The 13018-nt window shown below is 36.4% G+C and overlaps 1 protein-coding gene across 1 annotated transcript in view; it reads left to right on the top strand.

Annotated features, from left to right (window-relative positions):
* USH2A (usherin) overlaps positions 1–13018 on the top strand; it is an 892942-nt gene that overhangs the window by 239945 nt on the left and 639979 nt on the right. The window contains exon 19 of the mRNA XM_061161192.1: positions 212–356. Coding sequence (XP_061017175.1) covers positions 212–356 — 145 coding nt within the window. The remainder of the gene's footprint in view (positions 1–211; positions 357–13018) is intronic.

Below are 13018 nucleotides of genomic sequence, written 5' to 3'. Positions count from 1 at the left end.
CAGGAACTGGATTATTACCTCATAAAACAGTGTGATTGTACAATTATCAATTAAATCCTAGCTTGTTGAGTCCCTTCAAAAAGAAATTCCTATTCTTAATTGTGGTTGGCAGTAATTCCCTCTGTTGAAATTTCTGGAAATTTGCTTGTCAAGCTTGTATTTTTCACAATAGATATCTATTACCTGACTTTTTTTTTTCCTTACCTTGCAGGTATTGTACACTGCTAAATCCCAAGAACTATCTTATATTGTAAAAGGACTAAAACCTTACAGGATATACAACTTTACTATTTCTCTCTGCAATTCAGTTGGCTGTGTAACCAGTGCTCCAGAAGCAGGACAGACTTTAGCGTCAGGTAAGCAAGTTTTAGCGGACGTGAAAAATATATTGTGTGTTTATAAAGAAAACACCTACAAAGCTCAATAGTGTCTCTAGTTTGGTCTTAATAGTTGTCTTTTTCAGCTTTCTCTTGCTCCCTCATAAACTCCAATTGCTATTGACCTTGACATAGTTGAACAGAAAAATAAATTTAAGAGCCTGGAGGATTCCTGAGTTGCTGTGTCATAATAAATATAATTAGATGCAGAGTGATTCTAGGACTCAGCCACCACCCTAAGTCCTAAAGTGTCCCCACAATGGTTAGAAGTATTCAGGAGGCTTCTTGTGAGGATTCGGAATACTTCTCTCCATCTTAACTCTTCGTGTGGGATTGGGTTTACCCACTCTTGCCCCATGGAGCTAACAGCAGACACCCGGAAATTAGTAGGCTGCCCTGGGGTCATATTTTGCCTTTATTGGATAGGCAGTAGTGTTCTTATTATCTGTTTATTATAAATATAAAATTCCTAGGTACATAAAATTGAAATAAAAAACTTATTATCAAGTATAATCTTAGTAGGAGATGGCTTGTATAATTTTTTGTTTGCTTCACTTAGAATAAATTAGGTTCATACAAACTTGATTACATGTATTATTAACACCTATATAACCCAATTACTTACAAGTTAAGATTTTTTTCAAATCAGTTTTTCTGTCAGCATCCAACAAGGCTTAGTTTCCTGGTACTCTTTAAGGAAATGTCCAGATGTGAAAAGGTTACGAGATTTCTAGCAAACATATTTAGGTATGAAAATATTCCTCAGACCTTCTTTCTTACTGTTTCCATATAAAGTTCCATAGTTTTTGTTATATTTTGTTTTAGTTCTGGGAAACTTGTTTGGCCCAAATTATTTTATATTAATATACAATAAATATCAAATATAGCAAGTAATTTTTCTTCAAATTTTCTGTCAGCAAGGAAGACTCCAAAGTTTCAAGAAATTATGTTTTATTATCTGCATGAGTGAACTCTGTGTTTTTCACATATTTAACCTACATGTACAAATATTTATGGAGTACCTAGCTTGAACAAAACACCATTTTCCTGTAAGACTGTACATTTATTTATTTTTATATATTATGTTATTAGAGAGCTACAGACTGTGGATAATGGTATCTGTCTCCTTTAGGAAAAATGATATAACTGGGTGATGAGAACAAAAATTAAAAGAGTAATCAGTCCTGAGGGCCAGAGAAAGTGAAAACAGAAGCCACGTGAGCTGAAGACTGGCCCGAGGCCTAGTGGAAGATAAAGGGGCCCCGCTCATGTGCTTAAGCAGAACTGAAATCACAGCTTTTCAGGGCTTTAAAACATTTAAAAGTCATCTGGAGTGACCATCTCACCAATATTAATACATCTCTGGCAACATTCCTTCCAGGTGTTTGTCTGCCATATGTTTGATCCTTTAGGGGTAGAGAAACTACTACTCCAGCAAATCAGACCATGTGTAGTGACCTCTTTGAAAAGGCAATTTTCAGACTGATAATGATCCAAAATACTTCCTTCTGGTTTCTATTGAACATTCTCCTTCCAATCCCTTGGGGGCTGCCCTCACTCTAGTTCATATTCCTCATGACATCATCCAATAACATCTTCAATAATAATACCTCCACCCAAGTCTTCTTTCCTTCAGGCTGCGTACCAAACTACCTCCCATCTGCACTTTACATGCTCCAGTTTGTGACACTGTTAGGACAGGCTCTTTCCTCTAGATGAGATCTACTCTTGTCTTTTCATAGACACAACCTGAAAGAACTGAATGGGGACATGCTGGTCCCTAGAGACTAGACAGAGCCTGGAGATAGAAATTGAAAAGCAGGGAAGATGTCTGTAGAATGGCATCCTTCCTGCTTAAAGCACCAGTGATTACATCTGTGGGAATATTGTCCTCAGTGGTTTCAGCAAGAGTTCCTGTGACGTGGAACTCACCCCCTCCCAGTGCTCTATGCTCTTGTTTTAATCTCTGATGAGGATGCTTGAGGTCACTCTCTCTACTGGAAGATGAATGGAGTAGAACTCATCTAAGCCCTCTCAGCGTTCTCTCTCTGTCTCTTTATCTGTGAGAACAGAACTTGGAAACTTCTCACATTCTCTGAAAGCCATGAGATGCGCAAGTTCATTGACTTTTTCAAATAAGAGTTTACTCACTCATCTAAGGGAAAAATGATAAGCCAGAATGCCATGACTTGAATTTGGGCTCTGCCATCTACTACCTTTATGACCTTGAGTAAATTGCATAATCTCTGTGCCTTTGTCTTCCAAATCACAAATAAGGATACCCTGTATTTTAGTGTTCTCCTGAGGAAAAGAGTGAATACATGTTAAATATTTAAGGCAGTGTCTAGCACAAAGTCAAAACTCAAAACAAATTATTTCTATCAAGATTTTTGTTATAACTATTACATAATCTTTTTATTAGTCACAGTGTGTTATAGAATTTCTGTTATCAAAGTCATGAAGTTTTACTTTGCAACCTTGTTTCCATAACATTATTTTAACATAAATGTAACAATGGAGAGTCCTAAAACTAAGGCTTGAATGACAAAAGTAAGCTGTAGGGGATTAACATTGAAAAGCATCAATTTTCAGCTCTGTGAAGAGCATGTGGTCCTGAATTATGACATGTATTTCTACATTTTGATCAAAAACTGCACATTTCAAATTTGTTGTTCACAATATAAAATTAATAAGGTGCCATACCATACCATTGCTGTTTTGTTGTGAATGCTCGATTGAGTAAGTCTCTATTAAGGTTCTAATTTCAGGCATTAGGAAGTGGGGTGAGTTCTAATAGAAACCATTCATGCCTTAATGTTGTCTGTATTAAGATGTTGACATATAACAGGTAGGATTAACACCTTGGGGGAAAGGATAAAAGAAAGCTATTGGAACAGAGAATATGAGATAGGTGACTGATTTAGCAGATTGGGAAATCATGTCAGGTTAAATGGCATTTGAGGTGGACTATAAATAATTGGTAAAGATGTTTGTAGATATTTTTTGAGTTTATATCATGTACTTGTTGCTGTTTCAGATGCTGTTCCATACTGACATGGTGAAAGCTGGGGATTATGGTGATTTCCCTGTCAGTAGAGTATAGTATAGTATACATTAGAAGAGAATGTGGAAATAGAATCTGGTAGGCATTCCAAGGAGGCTCCCCTCGTGGTTCACCAGTAAAGAATACTCCTGCCAGTGCAGGAGATTTGGTTCGACCCCTGGGTTGGGAAGATACCCTGGAGAAGGAAATGGCAACCCACTCCAGTATTCTTGCCTGGGAAATCCCATGGACAGAGGAGCCTGGCGGGCTACAGTCCATGGGGTCAAAAAGAGTCGGATACGACTTAGTGGCTAAAACAGGACATTCTAAAAATGTCATGAGAAAGTAAATTAGATAAATAGAAAGAAATATTAGAAGCATGAAATGGAATGCTTCAAGGAAAAGAAATCCACAGGTTAAGAAGAGGGAGGAACTGAAGATGATAGTAAATATCCTAGACCTTGGTGATGCCACTAAATGTAATGCACAAAAAACCGAAGAAAGACCATATGGGAGAAATAAAGCCATGAGTTTCAGTTTAATTATTTGATCAAAACATATCCATGACAATTATAACCAGCCAACAGCGGAAAATACAAATCTGGAGCTTAAGAAGGATGTACGTTTTATAATTGTCTGCATATAAAAGGAGGTAAAACTATGGATGGTAATATATTAGTGAAGGCAGAGGAAATACAAAAGGAAAGTTTACACCTCAGTGAATGCTCACATTCTGGGAGAAAAAGAAAAGGAAAAATTAAAGAAACAGAGACATGGTCAGAGTTAGGTATAGAATCTAGAAAGAGCACTATTCAAAAAGTCAAGGGCAGAGAGAATTCTAGAAGGAGAATGTCAGTAGAGTCACAGACGGTAGGGAAAGGGAAAGAAATGTAAGATACAAGGAATGTAGGGTCATTGATGATCCCCTGGGCAGCACTCTGATTAGCATAGTCAGAGCAAAAGCTGGGTAGTAAAAAAAGTAAACAGTTGCAAAAGATGGTAAGTTTTAAATGTGTAGCTTTTTGTTCTTTGCCAAAATGTTCCTTCTACTCAATTTCCATAAAAGTATGCATTAATTTTGTTCACATGTGAGATCCTTTCTCTTCTGGGAGAAAAATTAGTGTTTTTCTGGGAAAATTTTTATTTCTTAGTCTCTTAATTTATTTATCTTGTCAGAACTATGACTTTTCATCTGCCAGACAGGGAATGAAATCACTTGCATGACAAAAGTATGGAAAATAATTTTTGCTTGCCACTTGATTTATAAAATGCATTGTTTTCAGAGGTGCTTAGGCCAGGGAAAATGGACTTGTTTTTAATAGAATATAAGGAAAACCCCAGAAATTACAGATCAATATCCTTCGTGCCTCCTTTGTTTTCAGTACATAAATAGGGTATTTCTTTTTTTTTTTTTAATTTTCCTAGGATTAAATGTCTGTGTAACTGATAGATTTTAAGTCATAGAAATAAACAGTGAGAAGGTCAGTGCTTTTGAATGGTCAACAGATTTGTTGTAGAAAAGGAATAAAAGTTGACTTGCAGCACTTTGAGTCTTCTTGTTTTGTCTCTTCTAGTAATAAAATTATGGTTTGGAGGGTACATAATTCCAATAGATTTGTGGGAAATTTAACTCTTAAGTCTAAATGTAGTTCATGTGAGTGAGTTGCCAAGGATCAGAACAACCATTTAAAAACTTTGAAAAAGAGCACTGTAAATTGGAAGTAGTATTCAGCTTTTCTGAAGCACTGAATCATGAAAATATGTTTTTTTCCTTAAACCTCAGTCACAGAAATCAAAAAGATACTTGTTAGATATGTCTGTTTCACTAAAAAGCTTGAGAATTTTAATTTGCTCTCTTTCAAGTATTTTTTCCGATTAGATGTATCATTAGAATTGGCACGTTTTGTCCAGAATGTTTATCACTGCTCCTTTAGTTTTGGTGCCCATGAACAGTTTCAGAACTGATTTGAGAGAGGTACTCTCCCAGGAGCAGTTGCAACTCTATTGCAAAGTCTTCAGGAAAGTGTGATGGACGGCTTTGGAGTTGCTTCTGGGTTTATATGGGTCATGATCTGACAGACTGGGCCCTTAGAAGCTTCTAATCCTTTTCTTTAAGATTACCCTTTTAATCTAATAACTTTGTACATTTCCATCTTTTGTGAATTAAGTACAAATTAAACCTTCCTTCAGAGAAATTCCTTTTGGAGATCCATTCCTGGAGGAATGATGTCCTATTTCCTTTACCCATCATAAATTGACCTCTACACTACAAGCTTAGAAGTGCCCATTTCCCATTAAGTAAGTAATTAGTGGTGCATTAAGTTTCCTGTCTGAATCCATCCAAAGTAGAATGTATGGGTTGTTTGCTGCTGGGTTGAAAACACACATTGTTTTGTATGCAGGTACATAAGTCTTTTCATTGTGAATAGGACCCAGAGTGATTAAACAAGCACTCTTAATATGTTAATTTATAATTTTAATTACAACAATCTTGTATATATAGTCATTAGTGAATACTAATATAAATATTTTTCTATCTTTTTATTCATAATGCATAAACCAATCATCCAGTTACTTCTCTGAGGTTGCCTGTTTTTGTTTCATAATACAATCTTTGTTCTTAGTTATGAATGCATTTTGTTCGTTCCTGTCTTGAATAATCCCTCATTAAGCTAGTCACTTTCTGCTCCATGCTAAAAAGGAAAAATTATCATGCAAATGTGGCACGCCATATTAAAAAGCACATTACCAAACACTTTTGTTGCTGTCCTTCAATTAGTTTCCCTTCTTTGAATTTAATTCCATTTGTTGTTAAACTACCAACTTGATGTATGGACTCATGAATCTCAGGCTGCTGCCAAGAAAGTGGGGGAAAAAAAAATCAAAGCCTCTTCGAAGAGCTGCGGAGGCGAGCTGAAATGAATTTGCTTCACCTTTGACAAGAACACTTGAACAGCAGTGAAATCCTCTGCTGATTCAACTTGGCTAATTATCCAATTATTTATTTCAAGAATAAAGGCTCTGTTTTACAATTAGAGAAGTGTAAGGCAATCTGAGAAATTTGGTAATGACAGCTGACTTAAGTCACTTCTAAGATAAACAGTATCTGTGCAAACTTGTCTCACCCACTGTTTTTAGGCAGCCGTTCTCACGTCTTAGCATCAGGGAAATCCTGAGAGTACGAGGAAGGGCTGGTTTTGTTTGTTTGTTTTGCTCTTTCAACAACAGAAATTATTTTGCACTTCTAACCACCATGTCAAATTTCCATGGCTCTCAAGCAATGTTGAAGTTGTATTTCTCTTGATTAAAAGCTTTTGGTTCAAAGCAATACTTTTTAATTGCCTAATGATATAAGTCAGTTCTTAGGAAAGAACCGCACATTGAGGAGTTCATTTGCAATATAACTGAAAAATTCATTGCATGGCAGTAAAACAATTTACTGTTAATTACAAGGAGAAGAATTTGCTGTAGCATGCTCACAGATTGCCATGAATCATGCAGCACTCCTAGAGATTTATAACAGATGTGTAAGTGGGATGAATTAGCAGGGTTTAATAACAGAGACACAAATCATGCAGACTTCAAGGAGCTTTAATTGATATACTAGAATGTGACGGGCATGAATCACTCAGCCATTCAACAGCACTGTAACATATGGTCAGCTCAATATGCTGCATCTGAAATCGGTTGGTGAGTCGTTGGTTGTCCCATATGGTGGAAGCAATATATTTTTCATGATTCAAAAAATACATCCATTTTTAAAAAAGAAATTTGATTGCAAAGCATGTTTGTTATTGAACAGTCACTTGAATGCCAAACTGGGTTTTTTTTTTATAATGATTTTTTTTTTTTTTTTTGACATGGCAGCTTCCCAAAATAAATAGCAGCTACTACTTGTAATACCAGATAGTTGGAGACGTTATGAGAACCAAATTGGTGCTTGTTGGCAGGCTTGATCCACAGTAAAACCTACAGAAGAGTTCAGCCGATGAGAGCTGTGATTGTTAGGGAAATCCTTCAGATTCTGGCAAAGCAAACCAAATGAAAGGGATGATGTCAGTCTCAGAGAAGTTCAGGAATGCCCAGATTTGCGATGAGAAGAGATGGAATTGAATGAGAGACCTTTTCTTAGAAGGGTAGGAAGGTGACTGTGATAACACTGGAACCCATAGTGTAACAACTGGATACAACATTTTAAAAATCAACCTCTTAATTAAAGGTTCAGTCCTCTGGGAGCATTCTAAAAAAAAAATCCTGGAAGAGCATCGCATCCGTGGTAGCACCAATCTCAAGTTATTCCTGAGTGATTATTTCAGTGTAGGAAAACAGGCAACCCTGGTGCAGACCGGGAGCTGGGAGGATGCAGCATCTTTCTATGGAAGCTAGGATTTGGCAGCTTTGGACAAAGCTTGTGTAGTGTTAGTAAATCTGACAGACTTGAAAAAGGAATATTGCAGCCTTAGAACTGTGGCTGCCAGAATTTAATGTCAACAATTAAAATTTATTTTGATCCTTACCTACTGTTTATTACTGTTTGTATACACAACAGACCTTACTAATACAGACATGCACTATTAGATGGAATTACCATCTGTTCAGAGTGAAATGCTGGCATCTGTCTTAGATGCTAAAACTAAAATGATATTATTTCTAACAAAACAAAATTAACTGCTTTTTACTCACCAACTTTAATGTTGAATGTGTGCTGTGCCCAAGGAAAAGGCTTGTTGATATGCTGTGTAATGATCTCTGTTGCCAGGTCTGTATTTAGATAAGTGACTTTCATGAGACCTCTGTTGACCTTTTTGGCATAGCAGAAATGGCACGTAGAAATCACACTTTGTGAAACACTGTTTCAGTTTTCTGATGTATTAACCATAGTGAGGCATTAAAACAGCACAATTAAAATGTGTAAGAATTGAAATAGACTATTGTATGCAAAATATTTTGAAATGTCCTAAATAAATGCAAGGGAAAAGCTACATTGAAATTCATGTGAACAAAGTTGCCATACACCCACAGTGACACCTTTAGGGAAAAATAAACTGTTATCTTCTCTGCTGGACTACTTTTAATTTTCTCCTACACTGACACCTAGGAAAGATTTATACTCAGTACCCCCTCCTTTATTTTAAGCCTAAGTAAGAGATCTCTAGCTTTTCAAAGTTAGAGAATTTGGAGTATCAAGGACAATGGTAGTTTCCATACTGATGTTGGATCCATGATGCTACTTTCTGAGAAGCCTGACTTCAGTTCTATATATCACAAAATAATAAATTCTGTCACACTAACATTTAATGCATGTACACAGTGCATTAACTGTAACTGTAGTACATTTATTTGTGCTAGAGGAGACTTGAAAATGATTAAAAAATCAATACTTTGCTGTCAGAGAAGCAAGTGTTACGATGCATTTAAGTAGTTAATTGCATAAGCCCCATAAAAGCTTCAAGTTTGGGTAGGAAGGATGCCATAATTACAGTCCAAGCAACTACCTTTTATTAATGGGGGACTTTAGGGAACAATGCTTGTTGTCATTGCAGCTGCGAAGTGCAATCCGGAAATCATGGCTCACTCCCTTTACATGTAGGATGCAAGTTGTGTGCAAATTATGGAGAATCACCGATATGACAGCTGGCTAAGGTAGTGTATATTCACCAAGAAGGTGATTCGCCTTAAATTACTGAAAAGAAATGCTTTCTGGACTTTCTTTATATCCTAAAACACATAGAAAAATCATAATATTTGTGTGCCATGGTAAAGAACAAGGTGACTCAGATTGCAGGGATAAGTTGGCTGGGTTCCTGGAGGGATGAGGGACCCGTATGTCCGATGCCCCTTCATGATTTACTCTTGAGAAACACTACTTGCAAATGTTCAGCCAGAATTTTCTAACTGGAAGACATCATAGGTATAATCGGGTCTGTTATGCTCTTCAATAAATGAGATACTAGCCAGCAGTTCTACCCCTGAGTACATATCTGAAATAAACAAAAGCACTAATTTGAAAAGATGCATGCACCCCAATGTTCATAACATCATCATTTATAATTGACAAAATATGAAAGCAACCTAAGCATCCATCAACAAATAAATGGATAAAGAAGATGTAGTACATATCAGTTCAGTTCAGTCGCTCAGTTGTGTCTGACTCTCTGCGAACCCATGGACTGCAGCAAGCCAGGCTTCCCTGTCTATCACCAACTCCCAGAGCTTGCTCAAACTCAGGTCCATCAAGTCAGTGATGCCATCCAACCATCCCATACCCTGTCGTCCCCTTCTCCTCCTGCCCTCAATCTTTCCCAGCATCAGGGTCTTTTCCAATGAGTCAGTTCTTTGCATCAGGTGGCCAAAGTATTGGAGTTTCAGCTTCAGCATCAGTCCTTCCAATGAACACCCAGGATCGATCTCCTTTAGGATGGACTGGTTGGACCTCCTTGCAGTCCAAGGGACTCTCAAGAGTCTTCTCCAACACCACACTTCAAAAGCATCAATTCTTCAGTGCTCAGCTTTCTTTGTACTCCAACTCTCATGTCCATACACGACTACTGGAAAAACCATAGTTTTGACTAGATGGACCTACATATACACAATGAAATACTACTCAGCCATTAAAAAGAATGAAATTTTGTCAATGAGACAACATGAATGGACTTGGAAGGCATTTGTTAAGTGAAATAAGACAATATTGTATCACTTATATATGGAATCTAAAAAAGAATACAACAAACTAATGAATGTACCCCAAAAGGCAGGCACACAGATCCAGAGAACAAGCTAGTGGTTATGAGTAGGAAGAGGGAAGAGAGAAGTTATATCATAGGGGTAGGAGGTGAGAGGTCCAAACTATTATGTATAAAATAAGCTACAAGGATATATTGTACCACATAGGCAGCATAGCCAATATCTTATAACTGTAAATGGAGTATAGCCTCTAAAACTTGTGAATCACTCTGTTGTAAGCCTGTAGCTTATATAATGTTGTACATCAACTAAACTTCAATGCACTGTTTTTCCCCAAAAAATGAATGTGTGAAATGCTTAACAGAGAGGCCAAATAATGGATTAGCCAATGTTCCATAAGTAGGGCCTTAAAGGACCAATATAGAACCTTAGTTTTCTCCTTTCCAGATCAGTTCCACTATATATCTTCTCTCTTGAAGGAGACTAGTAAACAAAGAAGGGATTGGGAAAATTGATGCTGTTCTTTCCTCAGCCAGAGAATAGACCAGTCAACAAGGTCTATCTGAGTGCTGGGAGATCTCGGAAAGTCAGGAGGAGAATCCTTTCCTCTTCTGACCCTGACTGGAGCGTGCTTGCTAACTGGAAAATCATGGCTTCATGATCAACCTGGATATCATGTCTGAGTCCTGGTCCCAGTGCCCTTTTCCACAGGTGTTTGTGGCTAGAAGCATTTGGCAAATCACATTTCCTGTGACGCTTTGCATCTCTGAGAAAAAGTCAGAATCATTTTTCACTGACAAGATGCCTGAGGATGTCATATATTAGTGTTCCCCTTACACCCCTGAAATGAGGAAAGGCTGTTTATTTCTAGATTGCCATCTTCCTAGTAGTTGAGAATGCTTTAAGATATTGACACAGCCATGCAGTCTTCATAGACAACAAACTCTTCCTTGAAAACATGGATTCGATTTTAAAGAGCTGTCATCAGCAAGAGCTTCTGCTCATTTAGTCTTCAGTTCTTATGCTAAGATGCTCAAACTCCACACTACATAAATTTTGCAAGTGTAAATTTATGCATTATGATACTCTATTAATCAGATTATAAAGTATTAAATGCTGCATAAAAAGAATATATATTACAGAGTGTTTTGTAAAAGAATGATTATAAGTAGAAGAGCAAGACTAGAAATTGGATTACAGAGCTAATGCAAAAAATACAACAGCATTGTAGTTTTATTCCAAGTGGAAACAGAATTTGTATCTTGTTATTCTTTGAAATGATGGATATTGAAGTTTGCATCTACAAGAGAATTTTCTAAGTAAATACAGATAGATTCTGAGTGTGAATGAATTGAATCATTTTATAATATGTAATCTGAAAGATACTTTATTGGCTAGTAATAATAGTGCCTTGTACTTATATAGAAATTTGCCTTATAAAACCTAACACAATTATATTGTTTTTAAAAACTTTTATTTTCAAGATGTATTACTGAAAATTTATTCTTATATTGTCTGAGAGAAACATGAGGCACATAATTTTGAAGTGTTTTTCTAAAATCTTGCAGAATTGGATAACAAAATGTGAAAATTACGACTCTAGAAGGTTCCAATGACTTTTCCATAATTCCATAATGTCTCTTAATTTATTGCTTTGTGATTAACAAATTTATACCTATAATCCATGCACTTTGGTGATCTTTTATTCCCTGGTCTCTTAGTGAGTCTAAGTTTGTATGCATGTGTTTAATAGTTCAGGAGTATCTGTTTATCTTATTATCATTCTGTTAATACTTGTGAAAGTGTATGAGACCAGTCTCATTTAGTTGACTGAAAATTCCCTTTCTGATACTAAGGGAACTCTGAAGATAATGACTAAGTGCTCATCCTTTCCGGTGGGCTGGAGACTCCAAGTGAAACTATAAAAGACAGCTGAGAGGTGTTTATTTATTTTTAAACAAGTGAATAAAATACACACACACACACACACACACACATTCTAGTTCCACTCCTCTGTAGTTGACTTCCTAAGAATATTGTCATTGCTCAGTGGAATAATTCTCCTGTGAATCTAGAAAAGATGCTTGACTACTTGTTAGAGTTTAAATAGTCAACATTAATTTTAGTGGATTCTCAATGCAGAATTGTCCTTATTGATTATAATCATTTTGTCATATTTTTAAAATTGCATGCTATCAATTTTAGTAGATATTAAAACAAACACCCCCCCCCAAAAAAAAAACTACTGAGTTGCTGGCATTCCTTTTGCTTTGTTCAATTCTGAAATTATATTCTTGATTAAGAAGTGATTATGGATGATGTATCATTGGGGAAAGAATTTTGAATAAAATATGGTACAAAGCTTTATTATCTCCTTCCAGCTGGTTGATTGGAGTAAAGTAAAAGAGTATCAAATGTCAAACAGATGAGACCTTGAGAATGAAGCGGATTTTAAATAAGAATAAGTTTGTTTTCTACATCTGTCTCTGTAAATACTTTCATTTGTAACGTATTTTTTGGATTCTACATAGAGGTGCGATCATATGATATTTGTGTTTCTCTGACTTCCTCCAATCAGTGTGACAATCCTCTAGGTGCAGTCACATTGCTGCAAATGGCCTCGTTTTATTCTTTTTTATGACTGAGTAATATTCTATTGTATATATGTACTGCACCTTCTTTTTTTCATTTCTCTTTTGATGATGTTTAGATTGTGTCCAAGTCCTGGCTATTGTAAACGGTGCTGCAGTGAACCCTGGAGTACCAGGGGGAAAAGGGCAAGGGGTAATTGGGGTATTGGGGTTGATATATATCCCCTACTAGACATAAGACAGATAACTACCATGAACCTACTATAGAGCATAGGGAACTCTTCTCAACACAATGTAATGACCTGTATGGGAAAGTAGAAGTG

Source organism: Dama dama, chromosome 14 (genome assembly GCF_033118175.1).
Source record: "Dama dama isolate Ldn47 chromosome 14, ASM3311817v1, whole genome shotgun sequence".
In the NCBI taxonomy this organism is placed as follows: Eukaryota; Metazoa; Chordata; class Mammalia; order Artiodactyla; family Cervidae; genus Dama; species Dama dama.
Note: the sequence above shows the minus strand (reverse complement) of the source record. Positions and strands in the feature narration are given on the sequence as shown.